Genomic DNA, 22,448 nt, shown 5'->3' on the forward strand with positions numbered 1-22,448 from the left:
CATCATTCTTCTTTCCCATGTGCTTTGGAATCTTCTCAACAACTGCTAGTTCACATTCCCACTACCATCCCATTTTCTACCTCATTTTATTCCATCATTTTAGAGACAGGTATTTTTCCTTAGGGTATTTGTTAGCCCTCATGGTGACAGCTGAGTACCTCACACTCTCCCATGTGCTTCAACACCTCTCCAAAAGTTAAAACTACTTAGACACATTATCTTTATTTTACAGATAGGGAGTAAAGATAGAGCAAAATCTGAGTGACATTTGAAAAGCATTTAGAAAGTTTAGAGTTCTTAACTTTCAGACTTTTAATTAATGGAACTGGGAGCTTAAGTTTTGACATTGTTGCTCTAAGTTATATGCCTTAAAAAGTTCTGTGAGAAATCAAAGTGTGATTAAGCAGAGGACTGAAACAGGATCTCCCATGCTTAGCGAACACAGAATAAAATGTCCAAGTTATCAATATGAATCCAAACATACTTTATTCAAAGAACAAGATTCGTGGACAGGACAACTATGCTTACAAAAAAAATTGAGCAGTAAAGAGAAAACTGATTACTACTGTGATTATCAACATCAAGTTTCACACTTTTGGTTAAGGTTCTGAATAATTATATATCCATACCACTAAGAAATATTAATAGTAGCTTAATATTTCTATAATGATCAGGTGTACCTGCAGAGTCTGCTTTCATGCTTGTATATTCAACAGCTTTTTCACGGATTCCTTATACTGAGACATGTTACTTTCTGTTTCACCTTCATTTTTAAGTGCAATTACAGAGTTTCTGTAATTCTTAACCACTTCAGATCCAAGCAGCTCTTCCTTAGAGGCATTACTGACATTCTCTGAGGCTTTTATTCGAAGCAGCGTGTCCAAGGCATTTTTCTGAGAGCGACTATTTTCCCAGATATACTCTTCCATATCTTCCTCAGACTTCTCACTCTCCCACTTCTCAGTTTTCTGAAAGAAAACATACACAAAATACTCAAGACTGAAACAAAGCTACAATAATTCAAAGAAAGTTCTCTCTCATATCAATTCCCTTTACAAAAGACATTCACTGTGGAAGGTATTTCCTCCTCTAAGGTACAATGCTTGTAACTCGAGCCTGTAGGAGCAGGATGAGTTCCTTTCCTCCCACTTACCAAGTTCTTTATGGATCTGGCAGGTATAACTGGGCAAGTCAGAGTGGGAAGAAAAGCTTATGGACTATACACAGTGAATAACAAAAAGCCTTGTAAAAATAATAAATTTTAAATAACCCTAAATGCTCAAGATTTTCAGGCAGTTATTATTATTTATTACGTCCCTAGCATATGATTTTGGTATGTCTACACTGGCTGTAAGACATGAAGTGAGACAGCCCATAGTAACCTATGATGAAAGACAGCAATCCTTCACCATTTGGGAAATATTTTAATTGGGACTCTTAAGGAAAAGCACCACCAAATAATCCATTTATTCTTCCTGCAAAACAAACTGCTCTTCAAAAGAATCTCTATCCCTAAGGTGCTAATTTTCCCCTAATTAGCACTGCAAGATTAGACAGGATCACAGGTTGAACACTGACAGAAGACACCATCCCAGTGCCTGTAAATACCTGGCTTGTACAGTTGTTCTTTATAAATGTTGTCTTTCAACATTTCTCCAGTAGGCCTTCACAGACTGTTTAAGGAATATTTCAAATGTTATAACCTGCTATTTTTGTATATTTAATTTTTATTGTACTTTGGTAAATATATATGCTTCAGAGGTAACTTTTATACGTGCTTATTTATTTTTATAATTATTTAGTACTTTACTGATGTAAACAACATATAGTATCCTTATATTATTTCAAGGATCACAATTTAAAGTATTTTGAGTTTATTTCTGGTGTTTTTCTTAAAATTGTTATAAAACTGTGTCTAAATAAAACTTGCATTTCTCTGGAAATAAGTTCAAAAAAACCTTATAGTAAAGCATTTACATCATATGCATTTTTTCCTTCTTTAAATCCCTTACCAGAAAGAGCTCTTCAGTAAATTTTTAACTATGCTATGCAGAATCAAAAAAAACCTTGCAACCGTAGAGATTTTTTTCCTTTGTTGTTTGGGTTTGGCTTCGAGTTTTGGGGGCTTTTGGGGGGGGATGGGGTGTTGGTATTGATTTTTCATTTATTTTAAAATACTCTGTCCAATAATTGTCAAGGCTGCTGCAGTCAAACCACAACATTTAATAACCTTTTATTAAGACCCAAGACTTTTTTTTCCACTACAACCCTGAGTGCTTGGATCTGTCTATCTGAATTTAGAATACTTTACCAAATGCTGCATCCTGCACCTGGTAAATGGAATCTCTTGTCTTTTAAATCCCTGAGTCCAAATGTTTAGTCAGAAGCAGTGAATACCACCATTAAAAGGTTCTGACATGAAAACCTGGACACAAATACAACACAGAAGTAAAAGAATCTCATTCAATTTCTAGAGAGGAAAAAAGGAACAAAAGGAAGTCCTGTAGCCTGTACTGCCAAAACAACTGGGAACAAGTGGGTATAGTAAAGTATTCCTTGTGTGTTTGACAAATACTGACATACAAAGTGGAGATTGACATAGTTTTTAATTCACATCACCATCCTGGTTTACATATCCCTTGTTTATCTGCATAATGACTCTCCAAGACATTTTTTTCCCCAAACTCAGACAGAATTTTTAAGCAAAAGCCTTTCTCACAGGGATAGGGTTTCTCAGGAGTAAGGGAATATGGGTATCACCTCTGGTCACTCCTAAACTCATGTTTGATGTTCAAACAAAAGATCACTGTGAGCCTTTTAAACACCTCTAAGTTATAGCAGAGACAACAAGAACTAATTACAGTTATTACATTTATCTCTTCAGGACAATCCTCCTCTGCACATATTAACTCAGAGGATTTTGGAGATGCCTCCTGATAAACAGATTAAGCTTTCCCCACCTCTTCTGGGCAATACAGAGCAAGATTTTAAAGGGAATTTTAAAGAAACTGTGAAGTATTTCTTTCTTGGAATCCTTCCCAGCAGAGTGATTTGTCAAAATGGATTTTAAAGTAAAATCTGACTACATGGTGGGGGGTGAGGGGGAAAGCAGGAAGGGATTTGACGGTAGGGGGAGATTTCCAAATCCATTCCTCAGCCCTGCTACAAGAAGCCAGTATCCATCACTGCACTGTTGGTGGCCATGTCTCAAAATGAAAAGTTATCCTCCAGATATCCAGTCCAGACATACATCACCAACAGGAAACTGAGCAGAAATCAGGTTTTTGCAAACTAACTGAATCAAGTGAAACTTAAAACACCTTTTCAACACAGTTTATTGCAAGAGGAAAGTGAACCTAGATTTATATATGCAATTGAAAATGTACCCTAGATAGACAAGGTATATACCCTGGGTATCCATGAACTTTAATAGTGGGAATGTTACAAGTGTTGTAGTCTTGGTTTAAAGTGTTACGAATTAAACTTCAAAATTAGGTCTTTATCACCCCAAATTTTGTTAGTTGATTATTTTTGTCCCCTGTAAATTTAAAATGTTAGTGAACACTGCAGTAAGAGTCTTAAAAATGAGCATAAAACTGTGAAAACTGGAATACAAGTGTATTTATAACATTTTTCTAGTTTTTAGTGAACAAGGTTAAAAATCAAGAATATATATTTCTTCAATGAGTTCACTAAATATGATTCCCTCATTCTGTCACACAGAAGACAGAATCTCAGTATGACCCAGTCTGGCTGAATATGCACTCAGAACAAAACCAAAACCAAATTAAAAAAATCATCAGAAAACAACTTTTTTATATAAAGTCAAAGATCTAAACCTGTTGCTAAAGAGGCACAGAAGAGTCATTTTTTTTTAACACTTCCTAATGCAAATATAGAGAATTATTTTTTAATGCCATAAACAGAACAAGGATTTGCTTCTATGCAAATCTTTTATAGTACAGTACAAGCCAGTATTTTGGGAGGTTTACAAGCCTTTACTGTGCTTAATCTGAAATGCTGAAAGAGTATGAATGCTCAAACAGTACTTTGGACAGTGAAATTGCTTTTTACATGTAAGTCATTAACAAAAAGCTTCAATTTATACTGTACCTTTAAGTACAGAAAAAAGGGGAGCATTTTGCATCACTTAAGCAGGCATTTCACCATCAGTTTGCTTGTTTTTTTTCTGCCAGTTTAACTTTCACAATTTTGCTGTCACAGTGATACAGAGGCTTAAAATTGTCAGCTCTTTGGTGCTTCTTTTGGGAAAAACATTTTTAATAAAATTTTGAAGTGGCACACAGAAATCCTGGGGGCAATTAAAAACATGACTCATGCTAGCTAACTTTATTGCCAATGGTATAAGCAGTTAAAAATTTAATGCTGTTTAGCAAAGACGAAGTACTTTAGTGGGTTGTTTTTTTTTTTTTTTTTGAGGGGAAGGAAAGTTCCTTAAATTCCAAGTCAAATTTCAAACTCTGTATGGGCTGGAATAAATACATCTATTTCTTAGTACTGCACTGAAATAAAAGATACTCTGTGTGGTACCGTAATCTTAGATTTTCAGGTAATAAATGCTATGCTAACATTTTCCAAATGATTGGGTACTGCCAGAGGAACTGCCAGAACAATTACAGACTCTTTGGGTATGCCAACAGAAATTTGTAGAGAGGCAAAACATATTTTTATCACATGAGATTGCATAGAAAAATTTGAATTTCTTGGTGATGTGAAGTAAGTTAAAATACATTCCTCTGAATAAGAAGAACATTATTTTCTAGGACAGAGCAACAGCACAGGACAGGTGGGACCTCTAGAGGATCAAGGCAAATCAGGACAAACTGGGAGGACTAAACATTTCAGTAAGGTACAAATGTATAAAGCAAAAGGAGAAAAAGCAGAGAAGCAAAACGAGAACTTTGCCTCAAAAAATAGCACTGCATGCAAGAGATGCTCTTGTGTTTCATTATACTCTCAAGCTTAATCTCTGCTTCTGTCACCAGCTCCAGAGTCCTCAGTAGTTGCCCAAATTGCCTCTTCCAAAACAACACTTCATTTCTCTGGGCTGGAGTGGCTGCAGCATTTTCTGGAAAATCCAGGGTTCTGTTAAGGGTCATTTGTAAGGTATTTATCTAACTCTGTTTTCTGAACGCTGATCAGGTAAGATTCTGATCTCATCACGAAAGATCAGTGATATTAAGAGTCCAACTCTTTGGTGATTTTCTGTTCATGTTTTTAATGTCTACAGCCCACAAGGCTTCATTTCACTCCAACATATACACTGAAAATTAAACAGCTGCAAAAACTATATTTATGTATCAAAAAGAAGCCTTGTTTCTCCAGTTACTAAAAATAAGGAGCTTAAACTTACTTAAACTTACTTAAGCAAAAAGCTTACTACAGTCTGAAAAAGTACAAAGACAATTTTTAATTCAACCTTTTGCTGGAATGCTCATCCTTTGTGGTACAAGAGGTACAAAAAAAGTGTAACCTTCTTCCACTACAATACACATTTCCCGGCAGAAAAACCTTCCTTTTATTCTAAATGTTTGAATTCAGATCGTCAGAGAAAACTTACTAAACTTAACATCTAATTATGCCCCTTTAGCTTTACCTTTTCTGGTTCACATTAATGATGAACACTCGAGTTGTTAGATTTTGAACACTGGTGAGCACACAATGAAATGGAATACATGCTTCAAAACCAAGTTTATATTACAACATTTAGAGTCCACCCTTACTTTGGCCTCAGTTTTCATTACTTAAACCACTGCATGACAAACATATTATAATAACATGCTGAGAAAGGCCTGTTCTAGGAAGGAAGGACACAATTATATTACACTTCTAAGATCTCCTACTATGAAACTGCAAAATTCTACTGTTACTAAGTGTTACTGGCACAACCTGAAGTGATAAGAATTGTAGTTATTTGTAACGGCCTAAAATAACTGCAGTTGAAAAAAATGAAGTCCAAAGAAAAGCACTATCACTAATGGTCAGCTAAAATATTCACTGAGCATGTACACAGACTTGCCACCCCACCAGTGGCATGCCTTGCCACTCAATGCTTTCTTTAAAAAGGAATGCAAGGTAGTGTGGGCCATTTTCCTCAAACTCATTCAAACTGTACAGCTGTGAGGTGGATGGATAAATTTTAGTTAAGCCTCTATCTACTGTCACTCTGTCAATTTTTCAGTTTTTTTCCTTCGCTCACCTTTCTGTTTCAAGTTCCCTGCCCCTTCATCCCAAGTACTACTGGCATCCCCAGTGCAAGCAGAGAGCAGAGAGATGCACCCAGAACCCCTTTGCCTATTACTGTTCATATTAAGAAGCCACTTTCAACCTCTCCTACTGTTACGTTGATTCTTCCTTACTGTCCTTTTTAAGCCTTGAATAATTTATCAGATTTCCATAACCACAGTACTCGAGAAACCAAGAAAGTTCCACAGTGTGTGTAGCATTACCTATCTACTAAATATCTACTGCTAATATGTCAGATTAGACCTTGTACTTTAAGAAATACTGAAGAACAGAAAATCCATGGGCAACTATTTATTACTCTTTCAATATCTCAGATCTATAATGCAGAATTGAGATCCTCCATTCTCTTGCATTTGTGTAGACTGAAACATATGTAGAATTGGAGCAAAAAAACCGAATGACTCTGAATGTTCTTCCTTACAGGAAAATTGATTTCCTGCTCCATTTGCTTCTCCTTCTTTCTTTCAACTCATAACAGAAGTGGACTTTTGGGTGCTAAACTATTAATCCAAGCTGAGTGTGAAGAAATCAGTCCATGATCCTTTTAACCACTCGAGGGCAGCAAACTCTTACTCTCTAAAAATCACCTGATACCATGAAAATACACCCAGGTTTCAAGTGATGTTACAGCACTCAAGAAATGCTATTGTTTAAAGGCAGTAAAAATACAACTGCTTAAGCTGCTGTTTAATACTCTACCTAATATATCTCACCCTTGATTAATTCAATCCAAACACCATCCTCAGGGATAATTTGAAAAGAATCACAAAAGAAGTCCAAAGAAGATAAGTTCAATTCTTACCACTCAGTGCAAGTCAGCTATCTAATTAATATATTCTGAAATCCAATAAACACAAATATTTCATTATTAACCTGAAAACTATTAAATAGGAAGCAGAAGATCTCCAAGTGTTTTAGAGTAAGAAAATAAATGAACATACTTAAGTTTTAAAATCTGATTGTTTTCAAAATAACTGAACTCATAGGTCTGATATCTACTTCCACTTGTAACTGTAATAGAAGTGTATCACTGGCAACTAAGACATAATTACACTTGAAATTACATTTCCTGATGTATATCTGCATATAATTCTTCCTTTTATTCATTCATTTCTTCATTCATCATGGTCAGGCTTCGTGAACGAAGATTTGGGAAGGGCTCTACCCATGTTTGTTACAAGCACGCTGGTGGTTAAAAAGGCCAATACAAGATAGACACGTCTGATTGCAAAAGGCACAGCAGAAAGATTCCTTAGGTGGTAAATTCTGCAAGGCACGGTTCTGTCTGCATTGCCTTTTCTCCTGGAGAGTGATCCTGTGTGCGTTCTCAAAGGAAACAGCAGCGTTATAGATGGTGTATCTCCAGGCTTCCCGACTGGAGGCCAGAGTAGACCAGTTATGATGATCAGTATGGCCGAGGCTGAGATGTTGTTTCAGGGAGTCCTTGTATCTTTTCTTCGGGGCTCCTCTCTTGCGGCAGCCGGTGGCAAGTTCACCATAGAGCAGGATCTTAGGGAGGCGGTGGTCGTTCATCCTGGAGACGTGCCCTGCCCATCGCAGCTGTGTTCTCAGCAACATGGCCTCAATACTTGTGACTGCTGCTTGCTCTAGAACAGATGTATTGGTCACATAATCTGACCAGCGGATGTTTAGGATTGCATGGAGGCAGCATTGATGGAAGCGTTCTAAGAGACGCAGGTGGTGGCGGTAGATGACCCATGATTTGGAACCATATAAAAGAGTGGACAGCACAATGGCTTTGTAAACACTGATCTTGGTACTTTTCTTCAAGTGTTTATTTCGCCAAACTCTTTTATGGAGTCTTCCAAAAGCACTATATGCCTTTGCTAACCTATTGTCTATCTCCCCGTCAGTCTTACCATCCGAGGAGATGAGGCTGCCTAGGTAATTAAACTACTGGACTGGTTTGAGCTCTGATTGGCCAATGGTGATGTGGGGATGATGGAAGACTTCCTGAGGTGCTGGTTGATAGAGAACTTCTGTCTTCTTTAAGCTGACTTCCAGCCCAAAAAGCTCAGCAGTGTCTGCAAAGTAAGAAGTTAAAGGCTGCAGAGCTGCTTCTGTGTGGGCAACAAGGGCGGCGTCATCAGCATAGAGCAGCTCCCACTATTGCAGAAAGAATTCTACCTGAAAGCCAATGTGGTTTCAGAGCCAACAGGAGTACCACAGACATGGTATTTGTTCTCAGACAACTGCAAGAGAAGTGTAGGGAACAGAACAAAGGTCTCTATGTAATCTTTGTTGACCTCACCAAGGCTTTTGATACTGTGAGCAGAAGAGGTCTGTGGCAGATTTTGGAACGTTTAGGTTGTCCCCCCAAGTTCCTTAAAATGATCATCTCACTCCATGAGGGTCAGCGTGGCCAAGTCAGATATGGTGATGCACTTTCTGAGCCCTTTCTAATTACCAATGGTGTGAAACAAGGCTGTGTTCTTGCACCAACCCTATTCACAATCTTTTTCAGCAGGATGCTCCAAAGGGCCACGGCAGACCTCGATGACAAGGACAGTATCTACATTCGATATCATACTGATGGAAGCCTTTTCAACCTAAGGCGACTGAAGGCCCACACCAAGACCTTAAATCATCTTGTCCGGGAGCTTCCTTTTATACACACTTGCCAATTCACAAAATACAGAAACATAGTTATTAACATAAATTCTGTCATGTTTAGAGAGAGATATTAGGCGAAGTTTTCAGGATTGAGGGTAAAAATTACATGCATCCAGCTTTCCTTCACTGTCCTCATCTTTTTATTCAATCACATCACAAACATGCATTAACACACAGTGTGATACTACTCTGCTGTGAAAGTCATCAAATCTTACAATTAGTTCTGCAAACAGGACTGATGTTACTGTCTAACTGGCAGGCCAGTCCCCATCCATTGCCCTCGCACAATAAAGTTGGTACAAATTAAAATAAACCACACATTGTTTGCTTATGGTTTACAAAACTCCCTTTCAGCAAGTCACTAAAAGGCATTACCACTGATCATGGGGGGAAAAAAACACGTCACAAAGCAAAACATGTCACACAAAATAAAAAACCATGTCTCAGGAAACCATTAATTTTTCATGGAAATCAAAGACAATTACAACTGATTGACAAACTCATCAAACATTAACATGGAGGTTGGAAGGTAATAAAAGGGCAGGAGACTTGTGCATATTCAACATACACTGAACACTCACGTAGCAGTATCATATAGCCCTGTCTGCCATCACTAATTAATGCCAGAGCACAGCACAGACGTGCTGTTCGTGCTGAAATTAATAAAGTGAGCAGTGTCTAACCCTCTTGTCATTGCAATACTGATCTGTCATTAATTTCAGATTTGTAATGCAATGTAATGCTGTTGGGGAGAGGAACATCCATGCGTACGAAACTCTTGAAATCTAGATAAATGTTACCCTTCACAATTAATTTAATTTGACGTACTCTACAATTGCAAAATGTATCCTTTAAGGCAGCTCTCACTGAAAAGGAAATATAGTTCATCCTCCTAAGTATGTTTGTAACATCACCACTGCAACGATCGAAATCGAGAACACCTAAATTCATAAAAATGCTGAATATGGAAAATACAACTTATATAAAAGAGTACATCTATGGAAATAGGGTAATGGTGAAAGTTTAGTAACAGTACACTCAACTTTATGTTATTCAAAACATTAGTATGGATTTTCAATATTAATTTTATTTCAGACTACTAACTTGTTTTCTGCAAAAAATGCCTGTAAAATGGTTGAAGGCAATATTTATAACCTACACAACTAACCACAAAAATACAAGAGACAGGTCTGAAGAGTTCACTGTGAAAGGAAGATCTGTAGTCTAAAGATATCTTATTATACTTAGAGGTCTATTTAAAATTTGTAGTAAATTAATAATAAATTGGAATAGTACCTTTCATACATTTGCATTGGATACCTGATATGTAAAACCACTTAACAAAACAAGCTACAGGGAAAAATTCCAAATACTCCTTATCATGAATGATTATGGAAAACTTTACATTACACTTGCTTTATCTAAAGAGTTATAAATTTTTTTTTATATTTTTCAGGACACTAACACTGATGCAATGAAATGCTAAAACTAACACGAGGTGCAAAGGAGGCCCCTTTCCTGAGCAGGAGGGAGCTCAGAAAAGCAGTCAGCTTGAGGCAAAGGTATGTGAGAGAGCATTTAAGAAACAGAACATTTCCAAATTGCAGCCATTGTTTACTTTAGCCCAGGAAGAGCCCAAGAAAAGACATATTCTAAGCAACAGGTCCAAGTCCGGAATCAGGCAAGATGTAGATATTGTGTTCGCAGTTTTCACAGCTTTTAAGCGATAACACACCCCTCTGTTTTTTTGGAACAGACTTGGTTTTGCCTTTAAACACAGTCCCTGTTAAAAGTGCATAGGTAACGGGAGATAATCACAGAGCACACCATTTCTCTGGGTGCACTGAATTGATATTTGAATATTGTGCACAGGCAGCCCAGTGCGATGCCACATTAGAGGTACGTTTAGGAATCCTCACAATTAAGGTGTTTTCTGGTAGGCTCAGGGTCAGTTTTAGGCTCCTGGTTGAGAGGAGCAAAGCATTGGGAAAGAATCTCTTATTGAGGTCAAAAGCAAGTGAACTTCTTAAAAGAGACAAACTGTTTACAAACAACAAAATAGCACTTGTGAAGTTAAGAGAAATGCACTCTTAAGTTGACTCTGGAATTAAGATCAAACACAGGCAACTTATCTTGGTTGAATTTGAAGACAAGTGAGGTGGAAGAGGGAAAGAATCTCAAGATAATTTACTTTAAGGTATGACAGAGAGCACATGCACATTAGACAGCATGAGCTACTTAAAAGTGCTTACCCAAGATTCGTGGTACAGAACTGTGAGCAGGTGCATGCCATAATCATAGTTCTGTCTTCTTAGGGGACACCTGAAAATTCAGGAACAAAGCTCGTTTTTTGGAACAAGATGTTAAAAATCACCATCCAAGTTTCTAATTTGTAATGTAGGGAATCTTAGGGAAATGTGTGTTTAAATCACATGCATTTCTGAATTACACCCAACCAAGAATAACACCTTGGCGGTGTGAGTATTAAGAACATGGGAGAAAGGGCAACTGCAACTCAGTAGGAAAATCTACAAAATCCAAGAATTAACAAATCTTAAGGAAACATTAAAAACTTTTTTGCCGTCTGTGCCAAACTGGAATCAAACACACATAAGTCTGAACTCCTTTAAAACCTGATTTTAACAGTCAATAACAGGAGCAGTGTTAAGTTAAAGTGCTATTTTAGCCTTAAAAATATAATAATTCACCAAGAGAATAGCTGGTATTACTGGAAGACACCCAGCCCTTTCTATACAGTGACCATTGGTACAAGCATTTCTGTTTCCTTCTGGTAACTGTACCTGTCTGTGACAATCGTGAGCACATCTGTCTCCTTGCAGTACCGCTCTCCTACAAGTTTAACAAGCTTCTTCTTTGCATGGTCATCCAAATTCAGGTTAGAAAGTTTAACCTTCAAGAACAAGAGAAAACAACTTTAACTCCTTGGATAAATCCAACCTCTGCACTTTGGAAATACTTGAGACAGTATGGCACACCTATTAAGAATTAGAAGGACAGCTATTCAGGATGCATTTGCAGAATTTCTTCTGATTGTATCACATCAGAAGTCTTACCACAAGGCAAGAATAATGTGAATATTCAAACAATATATACATGCATAATAAACACCCACATAATGCCTAAATCTCCTGAGCTCCCTTCCAACCTCAAATATGTCATGACCCTATGCTGACAAGGCTGCTGTGCCTATTGCATACACACTGATGCCTGGAGGCCTGCCAACTCAACACTTACAAACAGTGCCACAATCATGTGACCCATCTTTCAAAACCTGTGCACTTCCAGGGTCAGAAAATTAGCAATGAGAAGATCTAAGAAAGACATGGAGAACCTTTTCTACAAGGACATTCTTCAGAGGGTACACTATTTTGCTTACATCACAGCCAACTTAAATGCATATCCGTAACCTGATGACCTCAGTTCTAACATTCTGCAGAATACTTCAGGAAATCCACTGCTTTTTATTTATTCTGACTTTGAGGAAACCATTTCCCTCATTTCCTTATAGCAGATCATACTTGCACGTTTGGAAAAGAAAAACAAGTATTTAGGCTTTTGAGACAAAGGCAGTTTATCAAAATTACTACTTACTCTTAAAGTCACCACTCTTGCTTTGGGATTGCGAATAGACGTCCCTGAAGAAACATAATCTACAGTTTCGGTTTCAATGGGAAAATGCTGTTCACATTTCTCATCACTGTCCAGAGCACTTGGCCATTCAGTGCAGAAATCTGTATAATAAAGAGAAAACACTACAAGTAATACCTGTTTGGTGTATTTGGTTGTTGCTTTGGGGTTTTTTTTCCAGATTTATTGTAATCTATCTTTTTACTGGGTTTAATCCTTTTTGTATACTGGGTTCTCCAAAACCCAGGATACAGTACTCCAGATGCCAAACAATCACAGAATGGTTTGGGTTGGAATTGACCCTCAAAGATTAAAGAGTCCAAACCCCTGCCATGGGCAGGGACGTCTTTCACTAGATTTGGCTGCTCAAAGCTCATCCAACCTGACCTTGAACACCTTCAAGGATGGGGCATCCACAGCTTCTCTGGGCAAGCCCTTTCAGTGTCTCACCATCCTCATCACAAAAAATGCTTCCTTCGCCTAACCTCCTCATTAGGTTCTCTTGCTGGCTGGCAGAGATTCTCTTGGTCTTCAGCAGATCCTGTATCTCCCCAGCAGACCTTGCTCTCACAGAGGGTTTCTAGTATTAATAGCTTTTTGGCCATTAAATGCAAACCAGAATGGCTACTGACTGAACCCCGGTTCAATCACAGAGAGTCTTCTGAGAATTCTGTCACATTCATCACTCACCTTTCTCAAGGCACTAAACTATCAACTTTTCAGTACAAGCAGGGCCTCATTCAAAAGTAAAATTTAGTCTTACTTGGGTGCTCTCTTAAGACACATCTGCCAACCACCTAGGTAACTCCAGGCAGCAGCAATAAAGCAGACAGTACTAGCCAAAGCCTGACAAATAAGCAGCTTCACAAGTGTACCATGTCTCACCTTGTACTTGATCACACACATTTACAACATTCTCACCTTTAAGAGCTGCACAGTGCTTCTTAATTGCAGGAGGAGTAAGATGCAAAAAATTGGGAATCTGAAACAGACACACTAAGAGTTACCACAATAATGGCTTTTTGTCTGTTCCTAAGTAAATGGACATGACTGAAATCCGATTACACTTCTCACATTTGTTATGGTAATACAACACGCTGAATAAGATATTCAGATAAGTACTCAAGTCTGATTTAGGAACAGACTTCAGTTAGCCCTAGTACAAAAATCACAGGCATGATCACCCTAAAAATGTCTCCAGATTTCATTCGTTACTTAACTTTGTTACCATTTCATTTAGAAACTAAAGAGGATCATCCTGTTTAATAAGAGAAAACAGTCTCCAGTACAAACACCCCAATCAAAGCAGTGCAGCCTTAGTGAATACTAACATTACAATAACCACCCACCCAGATGTTTCTTACCTTAATAAGTTCTAAGTTGCCTTCTTTTGGGGGAGGTACTCCTCTCTTCACTGGGTAACCCATTCGGATTGGGAGAGGCACAGAGGCAGGTTTAAAGGCAGCTGCTGTTGGATAAACACTGCTCCAGTCCTGATCCACAGCCATCCTCTCTGTTCTGGGAGGTACAGCCTAGTCAGTGGAAAAGGATACAAGCTGGATGTGAGATACACTGTTTGTAAGACAAAGCAGGATCAACACACAAAACATAAATCAGCAGGGGAAGAAAAGGGAATCAAATCAGTATGGAACTGCAAACTCTGTTTCCTAAAGGGCCCGAGCGTGTAGTTGGGGGCAAGACAATGAGGTTTAAAATACTGGAATTCTGAAAGTGTGAACCAGTTGATTATAAAAGAAACAGATTATAATTGACATTTCTTGCTATAGAAATTCCAGTACAGGAACAATGTATTAGAGAAATAGCTTATATCCTCCAATAACTGACCACAGTTTCAGTCAAATGCTCCTAAAAAACCTAACAAACAAGTCACTGGTTTTTTTCCCCAAAACTTTAATTTTTAATTTAGAGGGGTAGAAAGGAAATGGATATATGCAGTCAACTGGTCTTACTGCTTTGGTGTGTCATAAAATCCACTCTTAGAAGATACACAAAAATTTAATGTATTCCAGGTCTACTTCACTATTTGCTGTTAAAACATAACCTGTACTATACAACTTTTGACATGTACATGTGGATGACAACAGGAAATTCTCAGTTATTAAATGTCCAGATATCAGTTTTAAATCCACTGTGCACGTACAATTTCACTGATGCACAAGATCACACTTTTTATTTACACCAGAAAGAAACCACCACAAATCCTGTAAACTCAGATTGAAAATAACAATAAAATGTCTGTTTTTTTGAAAATGCATCTTTAAGTTACTTTTCAGACCTGCAGTATACGATGTCAATAAAAGTTAACTATCAGCTTACTGTTATGTTTTGGCTTTATGAAGGCACAGACTGAAAGAAGGTGCTGGCCTGGAACAGTCACAGGGTTTGACTGCAGAAGGGGTTCCACACAGCTTAGAAAACTGTCTCAAACACCTGAGTTAGCTGCAAATCATTTCAGTACTTACAAACTGTGGTGTCCTGCCTCTTCTCCTTATTGAAGCTGAAAGAAAAAAAAAACACAGAGCCATTTAAAATACAAATTTTTATATAGTTGTTTTTCTTTTTTTTCTGAGGGGGGAATGCAACGTAGTCTTCTATACTTTTTTTTGCATTTGTCTTTGTACCAATGCTCATTAATACTCCCCAATTGTTACATGGAAGAAGGGGAAGATCAGGTACCCAGACTGCAGATTGCTCATTTATTTTTTGAAACATTAGATCAAAAAGAACTTCAAGTAAATGAGTGAGAGTAAACTTTCACCTTCATCCCTGTGCTCCCTCTTTCCCACATGGCTGTGCAGTCACAAATCACCCTCCCACAGCAGCACAAGATGGATAAACCTAAGAGTTACTATTTCCAAAAGGAGAATCACATGGCTCCATCCCTTCCTTCTGACTTTACACCTTCTTCTGTGCCACTCTGCAGCTCAACTAACCTCTGTATGAACAGTCTGCACATTGGATTGTTTCTCGAGCTGGGGATGGGGATCATGTCAATCCAGTTTAATGAGCAATCCTGTAAGAGTTTAACTCCTTTCAGGCCTGAGCCACTCTCTGACTCTATAGCCAGATATTACTTGGAGATGTGAAGGACTCCCAGGGACGCATGAAGATACCAAATACCACTGGATTTTCAAACTAAACAGAGATCTTGCTTCCCTCCATTTCTGCCCCCTCCTAAAACTCTAAAACACTTCAAACTCCGCTCTCCAAAAAACGACACTGGACAATGTAGCCTCAGACAAATGAAGGTGAAGCCGATGCCATTTACTTTCAAGTGACCGGTTTGAGCTCTCAGGTTTTATTTCTTTGTATATATTTAGCAAAAAAAAAAAAAAAAAAGGGATTTAGGAGTGGACGTTTGGGTTTTCCCCTCATTAATATGTCTTACAACCCTACCTCGCAAAACCTGGCGAACTTTACAGTTCTTTCGTTTTCCTTACCCGAGTACTTTATGTACCCAATTCTGCTCATCCTCTTCTTGCTATATAAAAAATTTAAATTGAAAGATACATCCGGGGGTTCTACAACAGTTCACACACAGCATTCCTTTATCGCCTGACCTGCCTTCCCCGCGGTGCTTTCACACGCAGCCACACTTCGCACCGCACTGTTTCTGTTACAAACATCCATAATTTCAGGTCAGGACCCCTTTAACACTTAAAGGCTCTTTCAGAGACCAGGCCTGGTCTCACGGGAGCACACAGCCCTCGGCAAACCATGAAATTCCCTCTGGGAATAACCGAAACCAGGCACCGCTCCGCCGCAGCCCCGTCACTCAGCGCTCGCTCGCTCCCGCCCGCCCCGCGCTCACCTTCCCGCTGCTGCGGCCCTTCCTTGCCGCTCACCGCGGGCGCTGAGGAATAAGCGGCGTGGCCCCAGCGAGGCGCGGCTGGGAGCCCCCCGCCGGCCCCGCACCACAGCCCGGCCCGGCAGCACAACCCGACCCGCGTCGCCATCGCGGCCCCCGCGCAGCCCCGCCCGGCCCGACGGCGGCCGGCGCGGGCCCGGGGCCGGGAAAGCTCCGCCCTCACAGAGCGGGGCGAGACGGGAGCCGGCGGGAGTCGCTGTGCCCGCCGGAAGGAGCCTCGTGCTCCGCCTTTGCGTGGAGACGTGGAATACCATGGGTCGGGGGGACTTCTGGACCTGCTCAGGAGACCCCAGAAATCCCACCATGTGCCTCAGAGCGTCGTCCAAACACTCCTTGAGCTCTGTCAGGCGGGATGCTGCGACCGCCGCTCTGGGGAGCTTGTTCAGTGCCCAACCATCCTCTGGGGGGAGAACCTTTTGCTAATATCTAACTTAAACCTCCCTGTCACAGCTCCAGCCGTTCCCTCGGGTCCTGTCACAGAGAGCAGGGATCGGTGCCTGTCCCTCCTGAGGAAGCTGCCGCGGCCGCGAGGGCTCCCCTCAGTCTCCAAGTTATGGGGGAGATTTTTTTTTCCCCCCCACGCACGCCTGAAGGGAGGAGGACTGGTGAAAACAGCCATGAAATACAGTTCAGAACAGGAGATCTAGACAACCGCTTAAGAAGAAGAGTTTAAGTCAGTGTAGCTGTAAATTAAAATTGTGTCACCGGTAAAATTTGTTGGGATAAGACACAGACCTGCAAATAAAAGTGTATTTCTGAAAATAGTAATCAAAACCACCTGCTGAGAGTTTGATGACAATCTCCCTCATTGCTCTTCAACCAGAACTGTCTTTCTCACATTCACTTCTTTCCACAGGATCCTTCACCTCCCCTTTTTTGTTGCAGGGCAAATTGAATCATGCTGGACTACATCTAAAACATGCTAAAAACCTCCCCTGAATAACTATAGACTGTACAGCAAATAAGCTGCAAAAAGGACTCAAGTTTTTGACTCATATTTCTTTCATACTGAAAAAGCCTCAGATTAAAAATAATCTAAATAGCAGCCTGGAAAGTCCTGTATTAAAGAAATGGATACTGCGTAGAGCCTTGTCTTTGGAACTCAATAAAAATGAAGTGAAATATCATCAGGCATGTTAAGAGTTTGTCTGGAACATAGCATGAGACCACTTACACATGCTCTAGAGGGAAAGCTGCTTTCAGCTATCCTAATGTTTTAGCCACAAAATAAGTCTTGATAGGGAAACAAAACTGTTGGTAGCACAAATGGTCCCAGTAAACTACAAAGATTTCCAAGTCTAGTCGAAAAACACGTGCACAATTTTATCCATTTTGGTTTTGGTTTGTTTTTTTTTTAATGTAAAATAAACTTGTGTATCTTCCAGAAGGACAGGAAAGGTAAGAGGGGGAAAAAGTATTCTAGGAAAAACATGCAAGCAGAAAAGACTACAATGATTTGTTTATATCTAGGAAATCAAAACACTGCCAGATATCATGTGGAATTGGAGCAAGGAAAAATGAATGACTGAATGTTTTTCCTTACTGGCAAATTGACTTCCTGCTCCATTTGTTTCTCCCTCCTGCTTTTGAACTGGACTTTTTAGTGATAAACTATTAATTGAATTTTCTTCTCCATTGCACCACAGCCAATTCAGAGTCCAACATCTTGTCTTGATGGCCACAGTTCATAGGAGACATTTATATCTGGTAATATTCTACATGGTTTAGACAGCAAGAATTTCACATACACTCACCCCCTGCTGTTATAAACTCACCTTATAAAATGTTCAAATTTGCCTTGAGTAGATGTCCTACAGATGTTATGAGCATGTGGTGTCGTGGTATTTTAACTTCTGCACTAACACAGTAAGAACACAACTATCACTGACCTCACTGCTGCTGCTGCTCTGAAGATTGGCTCAAATCTCATCTCAAAAGTCATGTTCAAAGCCCGCAGCACAAACCTAGCTTAACTATAGGAGGACAGGCAAGATTGTTGAACAGGTTGTTCAAAAATCTTGAGCCCTGAAGGGTTTCAAGACCCTGATCTGGTCTCACACCTTCCTTGCTTTAAGCAGCAAGACAGGCTGGAAATCTCCTGACCTCCCTTCCAACCTCAAGTATGACATGATTCTATGCTGAGAAGGCTGCTGTTTCTATTGCGTACACACTGATGCCTGGAGGCCTCCCAACTCAATACAAAACAGTGATTTCAGGAATCAATTCCCACAGCTAGAAATTTCAAGACACCTTTATGGCGAAAGTTAGTGCTGATTTGTAAAGGAATTTTTTTAAGAGAGCCTCTTTAATCTTGCCTACCAGGCCTTCCCCAATCTTCTGTTGCATTTGATTTTAGAAATGCTTAGAAAGAAGAACTTGCCATCTTCTTGCCTCGGGCCAAATCAGCAGGAGGAGGAAGGGGAATCAAACCACAAACTATTTCCTAAAGGATCTGAGCTTGTGGGGTAGAGGGCAAGACAATTAGTTTTAAAATTCTGGAGTTCTGCAAGTGTGAACCAGTTCATAAAACCCATGTTACTTAGGATTGGATGGAAGCAGGGTTTGGCTGCTAGTATCCTTATCCATGAAGATTTTATTATTGTGGAAAAGGTGACTCCCCAAAGGAGATTGTCCTTTCCCAGAGCCGGCCAAGGCCAGTCCTGTCCAATATCCTTATCAACCACCATGGCTGAGGGCACTGAGTGCCTCCTCAGGCAATTTGCAAAGTTGACACTAGTTTGTGGAGGTGTTGTTGATCTGCTGGAGGGTAGGAAGGCTCTGCAGAGGGACCTGGACAGGCTGCCTAGATGGTCCAAGGCCAATGGGATGAGGTTCAACAAGGCCAAGTACCGGATCCTGTGCTTGGGTCAGAAGGATTCTGAGAGTGTAGAACTCTTTGTGACTTAACTGCAGGGGTTCCGTGTTGTCTGTTGGTGTCGGCTGCTCCTGGCAGTCCTTCAGTTGTCCTCTGGCTCACCTACAGATCTGCAGAACCTTAAGGCAGGTTCTGCTCAACAGGGTGACCTGTGAAGGGTCAGACTTGCTGCTGCCTGGGCGGATGGTCCCTGACCAAGGTAAGGACATTCACCCTCCCCCTGGCTTTTCTCCAGAGCACAGCGATCCCCAACAGCTGGTTGCAGTCACATCTATTTACAGTTCTGACAAGACAAGCAGAGGCTCCACTGCTGGAACTCAAAAGGGTCCCCTGTCCCTTCTCCAACCTCCCATCTCAGCTGCCTGAGGACACTGACTTCCTCTCAGAGTATTCACTGTGAATCAAAACACTGCTGTTGATCAAAAGGTCTTCTGCAGGTTTTGGAGGGAGGTTGTTGTACGTTGTCATGCCATGTCCTTCTAAGGGCCACAGAGGGAATTGCCACCCTTGACGGGGCAGGGACCTAGCAAGGCAGGGACCTAGCAAGGCAGGTGCCTAATGAGGCAGGTGCCTGTGAGGACAGCATTGCTGTTCAGAACAGACTCTTTAAGGTACACAATGTTCAGCTCCTGAAGAAAAGTTCCTCCCTGGGGAAGGGCTGCAGGGAATTCGCAGTGAGGAGTGACCTCCCAGCTTGGTGCCAACCCTTCCTTCTGCTTAGATGTTCTTTTCTTTGCCTTCCAATTCCGACCTTGCCTCTCTTCCAAAATTATGGCTGGGAACAAACAGATTTGGGAACATTAGGGATATTAACACTCACGTTACTAATGATCAGATGGGAGTATAGTTTGTCTGCTAGTACCCTTATCAATAAAGATGATGTTATTGTGGAAAAGGTGACTTCCCTTTCCACCTCTTGGTGGAAAAAAACACCTCATTTGCCTGTCTCCTTGACCAACGTAGATCAAGTCAAGGGTGCAGGGACCCTCTTGGTCTGCTTTTTTGGCAATTCCATGGACACTGTGAAACACAGCTCATTTCTGGGATCAGTGGGCTATATTCCACTCATTCTGTTTGCAGCTCACCAGCACTGGTGAAATGACACCTTGGTCTCCAGCTGTGAAAGAGACATTCACCTTTCTCAGAACAGAAATGCTGGTCTGAAATACTCAGGGCATTCCTAAAAACCTGCATAAAACATAATGCCCTTTGCTATGCCAGGTAGTGTCACTGTGTATTTCTGACCCTTTTCTCTGAAATCTACTACTCTAGGGAGTATGGAGACTACTGATAGTTATCTTTTACTGGTTCAGGTGGACTTTTCACACAGAGCTGTTCCAGAGAATGTGTTCTCTCCTCTCTTTCTGCAGCCTGAGCAAAAGACATGGCTGAGTTTGCCCAAACCATGGATAACAGCAGCAATCCTTTCCTTCTCCCTACCTCACTGCTCCTGCTGCAGAACACGAGCAACCCCGAAACCTCCATCCCTCCTGCTGGCTATGAGATGACAGAATCGTCACCCACAGGACCTGGCTCAAGCAGGAACCACACTCTCTTAGACTACGGACTGAGGCCAGGGGAAATTGCAGCAGCCAGCATGGTTTGGGGAGTGTTGTGGCTGGTTTCCATCTTGGGAAACTCCCTCCTTTGCTTAGTGATGCCCAGGAGCAGGAAGACACAATCCCCCAACTATTTTGTGGTCTCCATGGCTTGTGCAGACCTGCTCACCAGTGTTGTGAGTGCGCCCTTCCTGCTGCTCCAGTTGACCTACGGCAGGTGGATGCTGGGGAACGGGATGTGCAAGCTGGTGAGGTACATACAGTACCTCACCCCGGCAGTCCAGATCTACGTGCTCTTCTCCATAGGCGTGGCTCGATGCTACACTCTCATCCGTCCCCTGAACTTCAAAATGTCCAAGGAGAAAGCCAAGAAAATGATTCTGGCCTCTTGGCTCTGTGGTGCTCTGTTTGCATCACCAGCTTATTTTCTCTACGATTCTGACAGCGACCACCACTGCAACTTTTTTCTACCCGATTCTCGGCAAGGAATCGACTCCAATATTGTCCACCTCCCAGTGCTGTTGTTTTTGATCCCTGCCCTCTTCATTATCCTCTGCTATGAGAAACTCTTCACCTACATTTGGAGAAAAGGCACTGAAGACATGGCTGCTGGGAGGACAACAAATTTGATCTCAAGAAGAAAAGTGAAAAATGTCAAGATGTTCTTCATCTTTAACTTAGTTTTCCTCCTGTCCTGGCTCCCTTTCTATATGGTACAGCTGTGGCACCCACAGGAAACAGACTACAGAAAGAGCTCCTTGGTTTTCCTGGCTACCACCTGGATTTCTTTCAGTTCTTCAGCCTCTAAGCCAATCCTCTTCTACATCTATAATGCAAACTTCAGAAGAGGGATGAAAGAGACTTGTTGCATGTTTGCCAGGAAATACCAGAGAAGCAACATCTTCACCATTACCACCAGTTATGGGACAATCAGAAAGAATCACGTTTGGATCACAGATATCCCAGCACCAGCCCAAACTGTCACCAAAGACTCCACCTCTGATGCTTTTAATGGAGAAGTCAAGAAGGATGAGCTTGCCAGGCCTGATGAGTCCAATCCCCCACATACATTTGCCTAGGGGGCTTCATTGCTTTGAAAAGCAATGTGTGTGCTATGGTGGTGCTATATACCCCCAGGAGAGGGAGGATCTTTCACCCTTTGAAGCAATGTATAGTTACATATTTTAGCACACCTTTTAGAGTAGAAAAAATATGATTTATTTTATTAAATGCCTTGGTTTTGATGCATTTGTTCTATTTCATTTCAGTTATCATGTTCTGCTTTGGGGAACTCCTCTCCTGGAATCATGAGCAATGTTTTTCTACAAAACAAGAATCCTTATACTACTATCTGTAGAGAAAAAAAAAGAAAAAAAACTACTGCTTTTTTTAAACCCCGTGTGGGATGGGCCATGGTGCATAAGTACCTAAATCCACCCAAAGCCATCTACAGTTCCTTCTGTTATATCCCTGGTAATACTTTTGCACTGGGCTTGTTCTTCTTGTTCAGACCCCACTGGTTTGGTGGACAAGGTGGTGATGGATTAGTGTTTTGACTGGATGATCTGAAGAGACT

General features: G+C 40.7%; 2 protein-coding genes across 2 annotated transcripts; one reads left to right on the plus strand and one right to left on the minus strand.

Moving 5' to 3' along the window:
* Positions 1-460: 460 nt before the first annotated feature.
* Positions 461-16,056, minus strand: MRPS35 (mitochondrial ribosomal protein S35). Its single transcript, XM_027666273.1, has 8 exons — positions 16,011-16,056; positions 15,033-15,067; positions 13,914-14,081; positions 13,471-13,531; positions 12,514-12,653; positions 11,703-11,812; positions 11,154-11,223; positions 461-968 (listed from the first exon to the last, which is right to left on the minus strand). The coding sequence occupies exons 1-8, from the start codon at positions 16,039-16,041 to the stop codon at positions 696-698; spliced, it is 888 nt and encodes a 295-aa protein (XP_027522074.1). The 5' UTR covers positions 16,042-16,056; the 3' UTR covers positions 461-695.
* A 3,297-nt stretch (positions 16,057-19,353) lies between these two features.
* Positions 19,354-22,120, plus strand: LOC113958184 (probable G-protein coupled receptor 19). The gene is made up of 2 exons (XM_027666291.1): positions 19,354-19,512; positions 20,684-22,120. The coding sequence occupies exon 2, from the start codon at positions 20,698-20,700 to the stop codon at positions 21,949-21,951; it is 1,254 nt and encodes a 417-aa protein (XP_027522092.1). The 5' UTR covers positions 19,354-19,512; positions 20,684-20,697; the 3' UTR covers positions 21,952-22,120.
* Positions 22,121-22,448: the final 328 nt, after the last annotated feature.

Source organism: Corapipo altera, unplaced genomic scaffold (genome assembly GCF_003945725.1).
Source record: "Corapipo altera isolate COAL_440 unplaced genomic scaffold, ASM394572v1 317, whole genome shotgun sequence".
NCBI classification, from domain to species: domain Eukaryota; kingdom Metazoa; phylum Chordata; class Aves; order Passeriformes; family Pipridae; genus Corapipo; species Corapipo altera.

Coding starts and splice junctions, on each gene's coding strand:
- LOC113958184 (XM_027666291.1), top strand. CDS start 20,698: ATGGCTGAGTTTGCCCAAACCATGGATAACAGCAGCAATCCTTTCCTT.
- MRPS35 (XM_027666273.1), bottom strand. CDS start 16,041: ATGAGCAGAATTGGGTACATAAAGTACTCGG. Junction 13,532..13,913: donor GCAACTTAGAACTTATTAAG/GTAAGAAACATC, acceptor TGTCTGTTTCAG/ATTCCCAATTTTTTGCATCT. Junction 11,224..11,702: donor CTCACGATTGTCACAGACAG/GTACAGTTACCA, acceptor CTGAATTTTCAG/GTGTCCCCTAAGAAGACAGA.